General features: G+C 37.7%; 3 protein-coding genes across 8 annotated transcripts in view; 1 reads left to right on the forward strand and 2 right to left on the reverse strand.

Annotated features, from left to right (window-relative positions):
* Positions 1-145: 145 nt before the first annotated feature.
* On the reverse strand, positions 146-6701 carry Als2 (Amyotrophic lateral sclerosis 2). 3 transcript variants are annotated; one of them, XM_018037722.2, is made up of 15 exons: positions 6234-6701; positions 5712-6166; positions 4877-5645; positions 4239-4805; positions 3806-4175; positions 3516-3717; positions 3203-3383; positions 2959-3125; positions 2775-2884; positions 2490-2701; positions 1873-2427; positions 1617-1793; positions 1395-1557; positions 1123-1305; positions 146-1065 (listed from the first exon to the last, which is right to left on the reverse strand). In XM_018037722.2, the coding sequence occupies exons 1-15, from the start codon at positions 6572-6574 to the stop codon at positions 1018-1020; spliced, it is 4500 nt and encodes a 1499-aa protein (XP_017893211.1). In that variant the 5' UTR covers positions 6575-6701; the 3' UTR covers positions 146-1017. The 3 variants fall into 3 exon arrangements, with proteins under 3 accessions (XP_017893211.1, XP_026666614.1, XP_017893210.1); XM_026810813.1 differs by having other exon boundaries at positions 3806-3861; positions 3934-4175; positions 4877-6166; XM_018037721.2 differs by having other exon boundaries at positions 4877-6166.
* On the forward strand, positions 6698-11409 carry LOC108632879 (UPF0505 protein C16orf62 homolog). Of its 4 annotated transcripts, XM_018037725.2 has the most exons (19): positions 6698-6788; positions 7179-7262; positions 7343-7430; positions 7505-7714; positions 7793-7964; positions 8033-8238; positions 8316-8446; positions 8511-8687; positions 8776-9084; positions 9156-9259; positions 9321-9502; positions 9564-9707; positions 9781-9947; positions 10021-10183; positions 10241-10433; positions 10503-10642; positions 10706-10867; positions 10947-11213; positions 11284-11409. In XM_018037725.2, exons 2-19 carry the CDS (start codon positions 7246-7248, stop codon positions 11368-11370), a joined length of 2919 nt encoding a protein of 972 aa, XP_017893214.1. In that variant the 5' UTR covers positions 6698-6788; positions 7179-7245; the 3' UTR covers positions 11371-11409. The 4 variants fall into 4 exon arrangements, with proteins under 4 accessions (XP_017893214.1, XP_026666627.1, XP_026666628.1 ...); XM_026810826.1 differs by lacking the exon at positions 6698-6788 and having other exon boundaries at positions 6987-7262; XM_026810827.1 differs by lacking the exon at positions 6698-6788 and having other exon boundaries at positions 6987-7262; positions 8051-8238.
* Positions 11410-11451: 42 nt separating this feature from the next.
* Positions 11452-14741, reverse strand: part of Gabat (4-aminobutyrate aminotransferase) — a 5706-nt gene continuing 2416 nt past the window's right edge. The window contains exons 2-10 of the mRNA XM_018037727.2: positions 14004-14134; positions 13578-13745; positions 13396-13482; positions 13116-13311; positions 12868-13040; positions 12657-12797; positions 12439-12596; positions 12104-12372; positions 11452-12029 (exon numbers count right to left, since the gene is read on the reverse strand). Coding sequence (XP_017893216.1) covers positions 11914-12029; positions 12104-12372; positions 12439-12596; positions 12657-12797; positions 12868-13040; positions 13116-13311; positions 13396-13482; positions 13578-13745; positions 14004-14134 — 1439 coding nt within the window. The 3' untranslated portion in view covers positions 11452-11913. The remainder of the gene's footprint in view (positions 12030-12103; positions 12373-12438; positions 12597-12656; positions 12798-12867; positions 13041-13115; positions 13312-13395; positions 13483-13577; positions 13746-14003; positions 14135-14741) is intronic.

Consider the following 14741-nt stretch of genomic DNA (forward strand, 5'->3'; position numbering starts at 1 on the left):
AGAAATTGTGATCGGCACNAAAATTATACATCTTTCTGTGTTTTTCAACCGAACGGGACGCCTTGCTCAAAATGAATGCGTAAGTTGCTCAACTGGACTCGGGAATCTTTTAAATTAGTTACACAGGATGAAATCCAGTATCAAGTAATTTGTTCACTTGTTTTATTGAAGAAGAATCTCTTATTCATCAATACACATTAAAGAATACATCATTCAACATACAATTAATTGTTATTATTCCATTTCATGTTCACTTCCGTTTTTATGTTTTTTCGTCAGCACCCGCAGCAAGGTTTGATAAGAATATCTTACAAAATCAAGCTTAAATATCTAGGATTATGCAAACAACATACAATGCAATAATTGAACAGAATAAATAAATACTGTTACAGTACAATATATTAATTATGTAATACTTTGGCAGTTAGATGGTACAAAGAACAGATAAAATATTATATTATGATGTATGTACAAATGCGAAAAATCATTTTATTTTGTTCTTCCAACTCGTAATTTTACAACAATAGCAAATAAATACTCGTTAAAATTGAACACAAACAATTGATATTTGGAAGTCTAAAATTTGAAAGTGCAAGAGCAATATATCAATAAAATGTTGATGTTAAATTTTCTTTCATATTACACGGAGACAAATTCGTATTCACGTTAATCTATATACACTGTACACTGATATTTTATAGAATTTGATATGTATACAATATATATGTATATATGTAATTTTCATTAATTACATTAAGACGTGATATATTAATATGTTATATATAACATTATAATTTTAACATGTATTAAATATAATCAATACACTTGATCACTTTTAACAGTCACGATTCATATAACAATGTCTAACGTTTCATGCAATTACATCACTGCATATTAAATGCCGTTGAGGTACTGTCTTTGTGCATACCGTTTAATTAATTAGTTCTGTCAACAATCTATTATAACATATTAGTGGATCGTCCCATATATTTATGAAAGCTATGGCCTTTTTAGTATTCAGTCACCGACGTTAATTTTTTCTTGCAATATTTGATAGTAACAGGCCTGAAAGTATAAAAACACTGATTAAACTTTCTAACATCCTCAACAAAAATTGTTTACCTTAAGTGTGGTGAACATAATTCCGAGCTCTCCATTTTGCAAGTACGGTTCCATGAAATCTTCTATAAAATGTATTTCGCTACCTAGTTGCAACACACTGGCGCGTACGACAACGAAACAGAAAACAGGAAACAATTCGTCCATTGTCCACAGATACGTGGTACCCAACTGCTTTTGAACTGCCTATTATAAAAGTAATATGTGTATAATGTAATAAATATACAAGATGTGCTTTGTTTTAATTGTTTATACTTTATGCAAAATCAACTTACTTGCGTCATTTGCTCGAACGTGTTTCTAACGACTAATAATTTTTCTAACGGCGAGAAGGTAGTCTTCAATTGTTGTAACGTTTCTATTGCCTCGCTAAAATGAGGTTCGCTCTGTATTCCATTTTCACTTAAACTTAATACGTTTGCATTCTTCCAAAATTTCCTGTAACGCAATTAGTTAGAAAAGACAATTAATGATTATTATTTCTTCTGAATACTGACTGATCGATGTCCAAGAAAGCCATTAGCGTTACATCAGGTTGTTTGTTCCATTTCATCAATCGTTCCCAATAGGCATCATCCTCTTTTTTATTATGCAAAGCGTATAATACAAAAAGCGCTGAATGCACCCGAGGCAATAATATTGGATGAAGTATTGCTGCAGCGCTTATAACTTGACTACCACAACAAATCGAGATTAGAAAAATCATAATTCTCTGCGACATCTAAATAATTATAAATTATTTAGAATACGTACACCTCTTCCTCTTCGTTTTCAGCTTCCAACACATATTCTTTCCCTCCTCGTGGCAATATTGGGAACAATAAGATAACTATTTCGTATATTCTAGACGTAATGCTATGAAGCTCAGATACAGCGTGACTGAGTAACAAAGGGTGAACCCTTACGCCACCATAAGTAGCTGTATAGACAGCAGCCACTTCTGTTAAGAGAGATCCTAACGGATGGTGCGGGCTATCGAACGCATTAACTAAATATTTATGAATTTCGCTATAATTTTGAACGGAGAGCTTGTTACCAAAAGAGAGGATTTTATCTAATTGATCAGTCACTTCGTTAGTTTTTTCCTTATTAGAAGTAGTCGATGAAAGTTTTCTTCGTTGCAAAGCTCTTTGATGGGACTTAGTTATTATGCTAGCAATGTTTTGCCAAACGCGTTGCGTTTCCGCAGATTTGTCAGTCATGCTAGTAGTTTTTGAGCCTGGTTCAGGTACACCCAGTTGTTGATAGCAGTGCCTAAATATAGCTTTCCATTTTTGATCTGGTGACACGCATAACTTGCCAAAAGACCTGGATTAAAAGAAAAACAGGTGTATTTAATAGCTCAAGGAGTTAATTAATCAATCACCTACGTTGGCTTTGTGTTAGCTTGTACATTTCCGCTAGTTTTGTTCATGTGCAATGTTGCGATTACTTTCACTCCTTCGTTCCAAGCACCATTCATATTCCCTTCTAATCGATCGCCACTCGTAAATGTTAACGTGCCCTTCCCATAAAAGATACCAGCAGATTTAAATTCACCCTCGTAGTGAGTACCATCTTCAAATATCATAACTCCATGACCCTTGAATCAACGAAATAATTCACATTAATTCCTCAATTCGCCCACATAAAGAATAGATGTTGTAATTATCTACCGTTAAAACATCCTGCATAAAAACACCTTCATAGTAAATCCCGTCTAAAGTCACTATTAACCCACAACCGTGTTTCATACCGTTGTTCCAAGATCCCAAATACTTTTCACCTGAAGCAATAGAGATATCTATTACAATAAACGTAAGATGTGATAATTTTAATTGTACTGTAAACTCTAAATACCCGTCATAATGTCATCCATAATTCCGTATCCCTGTTTGACACCTGCAGCCCACTCTCCAATATAAACGGAGGCTACAGAGGCCATAAAGTGACCCTCTTTTTTAACTCCATGCCCGTGCGGCAACCCGTCTTTGAAATAGCCCTCATAGAAGTCTCCGTTATTGTACCTAGGACAATTAACGTTTTACTTTACACTTCGTATGTATATTGCATATAATTCAGATATCGAGTTCTCAAAACGAACTTCATTGTCCCGTATCCATTTTGTTGGCCGTCCTTCCACTGCCCTTCATATACACCTTGACAAGGATTTTCCATTTTACCGGCGCCATGAACAACACCCTTGTGAAACTGTCCCACGTATTTACGACCGTCGGACCATTCCAATCTCCCTGAACCGTGCGGTTTACCTTCTGACCATCGTCCTATTTCAAAGAAAAAGTATTACTCCTTTTTGTCTACAAAATTTCGATATTGAATCTCTTTCGTTTGTTCAGCGAAATATAAGTGTCAATAAATAATATCGTCTAAAATATTGATGTTAACAACTTACGAACCAGTATACTTTGCATCTTTGAAAACACTGTGCTTTGTGAAAAAGTATGAGCTAGAACGTACTATTGGAGGTATGTTTCCTATAAATCTCGATAAGCTACATTTTATAGCATTCTGTAAAGCATGAAGCCACTCATTGCGCTCCGAAGGTGTTGGAGTGTATAATACAAATGAATCTTCCGGAGTTATCACTGATATAGCGTTCTGAAATAAAAGCATACAAATATACATTTCCAGTGCATTAATAAATGTCATATCTATTGATAAATGTTTATTATTTCATTTGACGTACTTGTACTGTTTCAGAATCTGGCAAGAGTTTTATCCACAGAGTTCGAAGCGGGTGGACTGTATGGGAAGTGCCAGTAACGTGAATAAATACGTCAGTTAACAAAACAAACCAATGGCTAGAAAATCTACCAGAATTAAGTACTGATAGAGGATGAGTTCGTGATTCCCTAATAAGTCTCCTGTCTGGCGATTTTAGCGATTCTCCCAGTTTCCCGGAATTTTCCCAAAACAATTTAGTCGCCTCTGCTTCCTTCTGCTTCTTCTCTTGGTCATCACATATCTGCTCCCATCTAATTAAAGCCTCTTGCAATTGTTCTATACCCATCTTTGTACCATTATTTTTCATTAAATTTAAAGCCATCTTTTTATGCCTACAATGAAATATTTATTGTTTTTACTCGAGAAATAAATCTTGGAAGAATTGACATTATTACCTGTTTAGTTTATGTAATGGATATTGCAATGCCATAGAAATAACAATTTCGTCAGCACTTTTTTTAATTTCGTTACTCTTTAATTTATCTATAAATAAATTCGTTATTACTTGTGGCACTTCAATGATCTTTGCAATGTACACGAATCCACTCAATGACATTACATCGCAGACTGCGTTCAAGTAATTCTTGTAGACATGGATGTACTCTTCGACGTTAGCAATGAACGTTACTTCGTATGCTTGACTAATATGATTAAAGTAGTCCCACAAACTGATAATATTCAACGCACTGAAACTTAATAATTCCGTATAACATCTGCACAATGTTTCATAAACGTTCGATGCTTGCATAGCGCCTCCTTTCTTTTGCAACGGCTTGATTAAATTTTGATAAATAATCAACATCTCCTCCAGGAAAGTTTGATCGCACACCAAGTCATCAGAAATGTTGATTTCAGCTTCGTTTATTACAGAACAACAACTGTATTCTCCAGAACTAAAGATTTGCTGAGGACTATGCTCGTTACCTGTCTCAGTATCGAGATGGAACATTTCACCAGTTTTACTAAAACAATAATACTTGTTAAACAGACTTTCGATTTACATACTTGTATTTTTCTTATTTAAATTGTTTACCTCGTCTGTCCAATAAAGTATAAACCATGATGCATCATAATTAAACTATGCAAACTGCCAGCTGCTACATCTTTGGCTCTCTCGTTTTGAAACAATTTCGTAGTGATTAATTGAGGAGCACTTTGATATCCAGTGTCCTCCAGCGTCACCTGTTTATGATCATTCCTCCCCCAGGCAAAAACTCTTCCATCTAACGTCAAAGCAAGCATGTGGAATTCACCGCATGAAATTTTTCTGAGCCCAATATTACTAAGTTTCGCCACTAATACAGGTCGCGGACGTTTAATAATATCTCCTGTTCCTAATTGCCCATATTGTACGTCGCCCCACGTCCAAAGTTCAGTAGATAGGATATTATTACCGGCACGAATTAATGCGTTAATTTTGTCATTTAAACCTTGCTGAGATAATTCATGCTCCGACGAGCCGGTACTCGACGATAAAGGGAAATCTTCAGATCGCAGGCTCAATGCTAAACTCGTAGGTTTAGCATATTCTTCGCCTAGGATTTCTAGATTCTCGTTACTGTCGTCTTTGAATTCGTTCATATCCGAACTTCCACTCATGTGCCTGGACAATGTAACAACTTTACCACCCACGTTCTTTATTCCTTTGTATACTAAATTAGCTACGTTCGAGACATTCTCCAAAGGTATGTCTTCCTTAACATTCCCGTAAGACGAGACCCAAGATAACTGTCTGGTTAAGAACTGTCTCGCAGCTTCTGTGTTTATAAAAATAACATTCCTCTTTTCTTCCTTCTCAGAATCTGCGGCATTATTAGAAGACAGTTCTCCATTTTCTATTATATCGGAAACTTGTTCTTTTTTACTACCTTCTGGAACTGAAGTACCGTCTTGCTCCTTACTCACGAGGGATAAAGCACTGTTAGAATTAGTCGAATGCCCATCGCTAAATTGTTGTCCATGTAGACCAGTGGGGCAAGTATCCGAGGAAGTTATGCTTGTAGGACTCAGCAATACAGAATTGAGACACTGAGGGCACGAGTTAACAAACACCTCTTCCTCCAATTCGTTTTCGCTGTCAGTATCGTCTTTTAATGTTTTTGTTATTTTTCTCGCAGCGACTACATTAAAATTCGAGCCGCACGCTATAGCAGACACGGTCCTGCCTTCAAAAAATTTCACTTTCTTAGGCTCTGAACTGTTGATGTCAATTTGCGACTGATTCCCACTAGCCCAAAGTTGTCCACTCTCTGTTACAAACAATGCCGCTTGATCGCTAACAGCTATTGATTTTACCTTGACAATTTCATTTTCCTGTTTACATCTATAGAAAATTGATTACTTTAATGATCTGTAAACATAAGACTATAAGGACAATCTTTTAGACGTACCCATGACTACAACATTTAATTTCTTCCCTTAGAATTATTGTGTCCACTATACTCATATCCTGAGGATTTACTTTCAATACATGACCATTGCTATCTACAATAAACAAATAATCCGAGCTGGATGCTATGTCAATTACATCGAATGGAGCTCTTTTGAAGACCAACATTGGTAAACTGTCCTCCAAAAGTGACGCCTCACCGTGGTACAAATTGTTAGTAGTAGTCGTTAAAAAAATGTAATTTTTAATTGTGACCAGTTTGCAAATGATGCCGTTCGGTTTGTCATCGAACGTGTACGACAATTTATCGACGCCCCTCCATAAATGCATATATTTCTCCATTTTGTGAGATGTTTGACAGATAAACTGCTGTGCATAACCTGCAAGTGTCTTGCTTTGCAAAGTAGGATTTTTTTCGTCAATAACGCTTTCGGCATGTGATTCGCGACTGAACCTCGTTCACTGGACTTTCCTGCAAGGCCACTGGAGGGAGTTTACATATTGACATGATTAAATAATGATACCCTTATTACAATCTCCAGAGTCCGTTCAATTGGTAGGTACCACACCACTGACTCTGACACTGACACTTCTGATAACCTAATAGTATCAATCATCATGGTATGCACGCTATCATTTATCAACTTTCGGCAGAGAGAAACTCTTTGTTTTCGGCTGTGTATATATGGTCGTTTTGGTAGGTAGATGGTGTCAGAGAGTATATTACCAGAGATACATTCTTCTATTGCACGGTAATATCAGGTACTATCTGATACTATTCATATACTACACGGCCCACGGGTACTGCTACTCTTTACTAGCATTTCCTCGGTGATGCATGTTTAAAATCACGTTCAAAATGCTGTCACAGTATGTCAGTATTAGGTTAATTAGGTATATTGTGATCTGATGACTTGAACAGTATTGTCGATATTGTCTGTGAAAGATCTCCGTCAATCGTTTTATACTCTACAACTGGATTCTATTAAAATAGCTTGTGTGAATTTAAAAAAATGACGGAAGTAAACTGGTACGTAATCAATGCTGCTATTGTCATTGCAATTGATTAGTGCTTGGGAATTCTCTAAAAATTCCACCTGTAATTTGTAGGATCGCGAAACCTATGAATTATAATGCAGTGCGACATATATCTTTAGAGGAGGTGACAGAACATCCCTTAAAACCTGTCACTGTTATGGTAACTATATTAAATTGACAGAACGTTTTATTATTTGGATTCCACTATCAGATGTGACTTTGTTCATGTAACAGTTAATCGATGGCCGAACCGGAACAAAACGTAATGTTTTAAGAAGTACGAGTACCAGTTCAACTGCTACACCAACTCCGACTCATACACCAATACCTGGGAATTCATTGATAGACCCGTTGTTGAACCACTCATCCCTTGATGGCTCAGACCCTCTTTCGCAATTTGCCAAGGAAGAATTAGATCCTCTGTCTAAAATGGCTGCAGATGAGGTTCTAAAAATTCCATTTTACACGTTTGTTCATGCTATATATCAAAATATATATCGTGTCTTTTAAAATGTAACACAGTGGGATTACTCTTCGACTGTGGTGACCAGTGGTAAAAGAAGTACAGACACTGCTGAAGAATTGTTAGAACCGTGGTCCGCGAAACGTACCGCGATATTAAACAAGTACACAACATCGAAGAAAGTACAGATGTTCTTTTTCGTGAAGAAGTCTTACCCAGGCGGTGAAAAAGGTATTTACTTCGTTTCATTGGCTAAATGCCGGTAAAAATATAAGCTTATACAAGTGTATTTATTATAGTCATTTCAATTCAATCAGTCAGTAGAGTGTCTGATAAAGTACAAACGAGACTCCAGCAGTTAGATGATTTCGAGGAGGGGGCTGTCAAGACGGTGATGGATTTGTCCCAACAACAGTACACCGCAAAAATCGAACAATTAAACAACGAGCTCGTTGCAGCGTGGCATTCCGATCAAAGAGTCAAAGCGCTTAAAATAGCAATTCAGGTTTCCATTTTTACCTATAATAATTTCTACGTATAGCGTTTAAAGAATAGCAGTGAATCAATGAGGAATTATTTCAGTGTGCCAAACTATTAGGAGACACAGTCACTGAGGATTTTTATCCGAGCAAGTTTGTCCTCATCACAGATATTTTAGATATTTTTGGAAAGCTCGTTTACGAGAGATTAAAAGTCAAAGCTGAATACTACAAGTTAGTATCGCAGAATTGTCTTGGTTTTAGAAATTGGTCAAATGGAACTTATTTAAATTTTCAGGCCAGGAAGCAAAGTACCCACGAGTTTACCTGACAATTTTACGCCCGACATGGTGCCTGAAAACGCGAAGGAAACGTGCAGAAATTGGTTTTATAAGATAGCATCGATAAGAGAACTGATTCCTCGTCTGTATGTAGAAATGGCAATAATAAAATCTTACAGCTTCTTAACGGCAAGGTAAAATTATAACTGTCGTACGTGCACGTTCGTAAGTTTCGTTTCATAAACGTGATGTTAATAGTCGTCGGGACCATTTTACTTTCAGCGAATTCAATGCAGCTTTGCTGCGCATATCGCGGATGATAAGAGGCATTGGAAATCCGTTGATAGCTGTGTATGCAAGATGTTATTTGTGTCGTGTGGGATTAGCTTTGAATAAAACGTCTGATTTTCAATTTGTAAGAGAAAACTTTTACGATTTTCTCTTTATATATAACGAAGAACGCACTCAATGCTTATTAAATACAAATCTTTACTCGCCAGCTTTGGATTGGATATTGCAAGTATTGGTAGCTACAAGCTCTGAGAGTTTTTTAGATCAGATATTAGTCCGATGCAAACATATACCGACCAAGTAATTATATGTTTACCATAAATCTAACTCCAATCATCGAGCGAAACGTTCAAATGTATCTACTTTTTTAGTTCGATATTACTGAACAGCATTTTAACAGCATTTAAACCTTCGTACATCGCAGTACGTGCGATGGAGTTCGTCAATCTGATAAGTTCTATCGAAGAAGGAGAGGGTAATTACGACGATCGATTGCTTGAAATTCGAATATATTTCGTGGAACGTTCATCTTCTAGATTCCCCGGCGCATCTTTTGTATCGAAGCTTAGGCGAACGTCTCATGCAGGAATCACCGCCTAAAGAAGACTGTCCGCCAATTCTTAACATGGTGTGGAAATACATAACGCACGTGAAAGATCCGAACAAATTTATACACTGCGCGGAGGTCTGGGTTCAGTTCACTGCTCTTCACTTCTCTGTAAGTGAAAAAGCTTCCGTTCGAAAACGCGTTCGTTCGTAACTTAGTTCCAGTATTGCAGGTGAACGAACTGAACACGTTCTTTGGGAAGATAATCGATCGACTCGGCCCGAACAAAAGTTTCGAACATTTCTATCCGCAGTTGCAAAACATCGTCGAGAAAGTGATATCCCACACACAAGATTTCGAATCGCTACTCACCATGGTAACTACTTAATAATCACACTCGTCGTCGTTTTCAACTGCCCTTTCAAATTATAGACACCAAACTTTTTCAGGATAACTTTTTACCTTTAATAGACTTGTTTCACAAGGAAAATATTAAAGTCGAGGTTTGCAAGACTCTTATAGAAAGTTTAAGCGCTCAAACCAGCGGCCCCATCACCGATCCGATTACTATAAATGCTCTTATGTTCATTGCTAGAATAATGCACGACTCAGTTAGGTAATTCTTCTTTTACAAGACCTCAACCCCTTCTGTTTTACGTTCCTGTAATATGTGTGTTAATGTGTTTCAGTGCCCTCACAGTTGAGGACGAGAAACGACAAATCGGTCAGCTTATATGCAGTTTAGTACAGCGCGTTGATTACGGTCGCGATTTCGAGAAGCAGCTGAATTTTTACGCCGAAGCTAGAGCGGCTTTTCCGAATCTCGACAGCGTCCATATACAACTCGTCCAGGTAATCGATCTGTTTTTAACTGTGCACTATATTCGATGATCAACGTCTGTTCTTCAGTGCGTAAATAGATTATCAGTTGACACTCGGAAGATCGTTCGTGGACATCACACGAGAAGAACTTCAGCGTTCGTGCGTGCTTGTGCAGCGTTTTGTTTCATTACTATTCCATCGTTGACATTGGTGCATACCCGGCTTCAGTTGTATCTCCTCTCGGGCCAAGTCGCACTTCTGAATCAATGCTTAGGTCAAGGTAAAATAACATCAACGAGATTCGCTGTGAATTACGATCGATTTAACTAACCGAAAGACGTTTTGTTAGCTGACTCGTGTTTCAAGGCTGCGTTGAGTTTGGTCCCAGAGATGCCGAAAACGATAGACATAGACGGGAGACAGAAGAGCTCACAGCCTTATTTACTTTCGTATTTGTCAAACTTTTTATCAACATTGTTAGTTGTACCGGTACGTAAAAATATAATTGTTTTCCCTCGACTCTTCCGTGAATTAAATAACACGAATTCACAGGACAGTCCAGAGCATGGTGTTTTATATTTAATGAGGGGTTTGCTCAACGCCGTTCAAAGATGTTTCGAAGAGAATACGTCGATGAAAACTTATTTATATTTGCGTGTACTCGATTTGTTATCCACGATCGTTCAAGAGAATTATCCGTATCAGGTTGACAAGGTAATTTAAACGAAATCTGTACTACTACAAGAAGCATGAATAGAAACTGCGATTGTGTATCGTAAACTTTCATGCCCAGGTTGATTCGAACGATAAATTGTACGGATCCGATCAGAAATTTATAAGCGAAGTTAACAAAATGAGTTCGAAGATCGTCGAAGAGATTCTGGCTCATTTAAAATATCTCGGATCCACCGATCAGCTTGAGAAGCAAGTGGCCCTCGCGTTCGAGCTTTTCAATTGTTTCGTTATCAGAGCGGACTTACGCGATCCGCAATTGGCGCACATGGCTGTGAATTTGTGGAATTTAACACAGCGACATGGTTCCGTGGATCAGAAAGTAAAGGCAAGTAAAAAAATATAGTCGACGCAAATACGATTTTACGGTACACGTAAAGTGAGATTCTCTGTTGCAGATGAAAATGATAGCTTATATGGTGCAGAAGAGTCATCAGAAGGAGTACGAACATTTCGGAGATATTTTAAAAAAGATGTTAAAATAAATGTATAGTTATTAATTTATTAAAGATCAAAGCTACGTACGAATCGATGAAGAGGATGGAGAAATCAGAACGGCGAATATATAAGAGGTATCTCTCTGTTTTTAATCATTCTATCGGAAGACAAATTGATTGTATATTAAATTTCACTTATCTTCGGAGTACTTGTTACATTAAAACGTAATATGAAACGAGTACGTATATACACAGATATATAAATCGAAACGTTTGTGGCAGAGTGTTAATGACGACGTGTCTTTGAAAAATGTTACTAAACATGCTACGACATTATCAGATTTTTTACGTAAATATAAATAATATTTATACGTCAAGTATTGCGTATTACGTGGCGCGTTAAGATCGCTATAAAAAATACTTCACCGATATTAATATACGTGTATATAGGTTTCATACGAATTTCTTTACTTATACATATATAAATATACTAAAAATTATATATAATCTCTTCTGGAAGACTTGATTTTTGGAAGTCACGAGGATTGTGCTCCAGCACGTAATTTGATAGATCGTTAATCTTCTTTAAACTTATTGTTTCAAAGCGCATCGAAGCCTGTCGAAAAGTACGTCCGCATGCTTTTCTGTGAACGTCAGGGCTGGTCTCAGTCTTATAGACGAAGACCCACAGCCACCGATTTGAATCCCTGATTGACAAAATGCTCCCATAAAATACGTTGAAATTGTTTTAAAAAAGATTACGAGAACGAACGGATGTTACCTTGCTTCAAGAGCTTCTTGATCAACGCGTCCCGCAGTTCGGTCGAGGAACAGGTGAACGCGATGAACGTCCCGCGTCCCCGAGAAGAGTTGATCAGTGTAGAAAATTCCTTCTCCAAACATTTCAATTGTTTCAGCATGTAATCACCGACAGTCACAACTCTGTCTAAAAGCTTCTCCTTCTGTATCGTTTTCAACACTGCTTCGAGCAGTATTATTTTACTGGGATCTCCGAGCCAAGTATTGAACACGCGGTACGATTGCTGCGGCCTGAAAGTCACATTTAATTAAAAAAAATCCCGACAAATTACAAATTTCACAAATTACGGTATATACTTTAAAGGTTCGGTGTGATAGTAGCCCCCCACTTGCATCTTTTTACTAAAAGTCATTACGTCCGGTGGAGATTCTAAATTGAAGTATTCGTGGCACCACATCTTACCCGTAGGGCCGCAGCCCGTTTGCACTTCGTCGAGCAACAACGCTGCTCCGTGCTAGAAAATAAATTAAACGTGACAAATCTCTATTTCATACACTCTCCTTGGAATCATTACTTTTTTCGTTATTCTCTGTAATTCTTGAAAGAATTCCGGTGACGCATGGTTGTCTCCTCCTTCCGCTTGAATCGGTTCAACGATTACTCCGGCGATCGGATTTTTTTTCTCATTTTTATACTTCTCGAACAATTCTTCTACCTAGCAATAAAATAATATCAATCACCGTCGTTAGTAAAATCTCGCATAAGAGAAAAGTAATTATTCGTACCTCGGCTAAACATCGCTTGTCTTCTTGCTCATTTTCACAAACGTTCTCTTCCAATGGGTATTTGTACAGGGGAAATGGTGCAATGGGCCAGTCGAACGCTGGTATATCTATCTTATGAATGTATTTACTATGCGTCGTTGAAAGGGAACCCAGTGTTCGTCCGTGGAACGAGCCTGTTATCAGTGTATCATTATTCTCACGAATCTTTGAGGCAATTAGTTTCGCGTTTAACGAAAAGCTTCGATTACCTTTAAATGAAAGTATAGAAAATCTGGGCGCACCAGGGGGCTGATTCATCACGCAGCTTTCCATTTCCTCTTCCGTAAACGGGGCACCTTTCCTCTGTTTCCCAGCGTACCAGATAAAAATGTTCTTGAACGCATTCTCGTTCGAACAAGAGCCGCACATCATCATCGTGATGTTCGTTAATCCTGGCGGGGCTACCTGTAAAATAGGGACGCATAACGCTGTTATAAAAATTTCTGTCTAAAGATTATATTCTAATATCTCGTTACATGCTGCACGTACATTTTTTTGTAGTAAAATTTGTTTCAATTTCTGTGGCCAGTCTTTTCCCGGAAAGACACCCAATGCTGGCCTGTTCACTATAATTTTCTGTTCAAAAACGAGTAAGAGAATTTTCATCAATTTTTGAACAACAGATACTTCACATTAAATTGTGTGACAAACAGAAGAAGAATATTCGTTACGTGATTAGCTGGATCGATGAGGGCTTCCAGCAAAGCCGGATGATTGTAGCCCAGAGGTATCGACGAAATTTGCATGTAAACGTCGAGCAGTGCGTTCCCATCCGCGTCCATCAAATAGTTACCTACCGACTTCTCGTAATCCGCGAATAATTGCACAGAACCGGCTTGCTGCAAAGACACAACGCGTTTCGTTTTTCAAAAGTAAGTGCGAACTACTCGTTGACGTATCAAGGGAACCGGATTTCTTTCCCGGTCCCCGTAATGAAATAAATTTCTCTAAAATGTATGCAAATCGAAGTAAATTGTTATTGACCCATACACACGTATCTAATGTACTTGGCGATAAACGCGGTAACAAACACGGAATATTATTACTGAGCCAGTGGAATCCTGTTTGTAACGATAAAAGAATGACGTCGAACGTACTTGTATCGCATTGAGCTCTTGAAATAAAGTACGCGATTGAGGTCCTGGTATCTCCGTCTTGAGGATTGGCTCCTTTGGTTCTTCCAACGACGAACATCGCGACAGATATCTTTTACAAGAGACCGCGTGTCCTGCGTGAAAATGTATAAAATCATTCGTTTTTTACTTTTAACGAGTCTCGCCTTCGACTTACTCTTAACCAGACGAAATAGTTCTCTCTGGAAGAAGTACAACGGTGAATTTAGATCAAACGAACATATGCTCGTTCCCCCCCCTTTTCGAGACATTTTTGACAACTGACAATTTGCCGGAGAACGTTTATCCCGCTTGAATTTGGCGAACGAACATTCTTTTGGTCTAATCGCAGTTTTACACAGAGGAATAATAGTAGTAAATGGACAGGTGATTAAGGATGTATTGGCTACACAGTCAATCCCAAAAGTTTATGTACCTTAGAAAAACGCATTTCCTATAATTAAAAATAGTGCATTCTTCTTCTAATTTCGATATTTAACGAGTTACGTATGATTATTTGGCATTTTATTGATGTTGACAAAATTTGACCATCTCAGCGTCGAAACGGCGAACTTTTGGAAAAAAATTTCGTTTTCGGCCAATAACTCCCAAACCGTTGAATCTACGAGAAAATTGCATAGGACCTTTCTTGTAGAGGACGACGAGATCTACAATTTCCATATAAAAATTTGTCGCTAGCACCGATAGTTTACGAGTTATTTG

Source organism: Ceratina calcarata, unplaced genomic scaffold (assembly GCF_001652005.2).
Source record: "Ceratina calcarata isolate Rehan_Ccalc_2016 unplaced genomic scaffold, ASM165200v1 scaffold178.2, whole genome shotgun sequence".
In the NCBI taxonomy this organism is placed as follows: Eukaryota; Metazoa; Arthropoda; class Insecta; order Hymenoptera; family Apidae; genus Ceratina; species Ceratina calcarata.

What these genes read in the sequence shown, in the direction of transcription:
- Als2 (XM_018037721.2), bottom strand. Translation starts at nt 6,574, where the DNA reads ATGGAGAAATATATGCATTTATGGAGGGGCGTCGATAAATTGTCGTAC. An exon ending in TACTTTATTGGACAGACGAG is followed by an intron (nt 4,806 to 4,876) that starts GTAAACAATTTA and finishes TTATTGTTTTAG; the next exon opens with TAAAACTGGTGAAATGTTCC. An exon ending in TTATGCAGGATGTTTTAACG is followed by an intron (nt 2,702 to 2,774) that starts GTAGATAATTAC and finishes CGTTGATTCAAG; the next exon opens with GGTCATGGAGTTATGATATT.
- LOC108632879 (XM_018037725.2), top strand. An exon ending in TACAGCTTCTTAACGGCAAG is followed by an intron (nt 8,688 to 8,775) that starts GTAAAATTATAA and finishes TTTTACTTTCAG; the next exon opens with CGAATTCAATGCAGCTTTGC. An exon ending in GAATCAATGCTTAGGTCAAG is followed by an intron (nt 10,434 to 10,502) that starts GTAAAATAACAT and finishes ACGTTTTGTTAG; the next exon opens with CTGACTCGTGTTTCAAGGCT.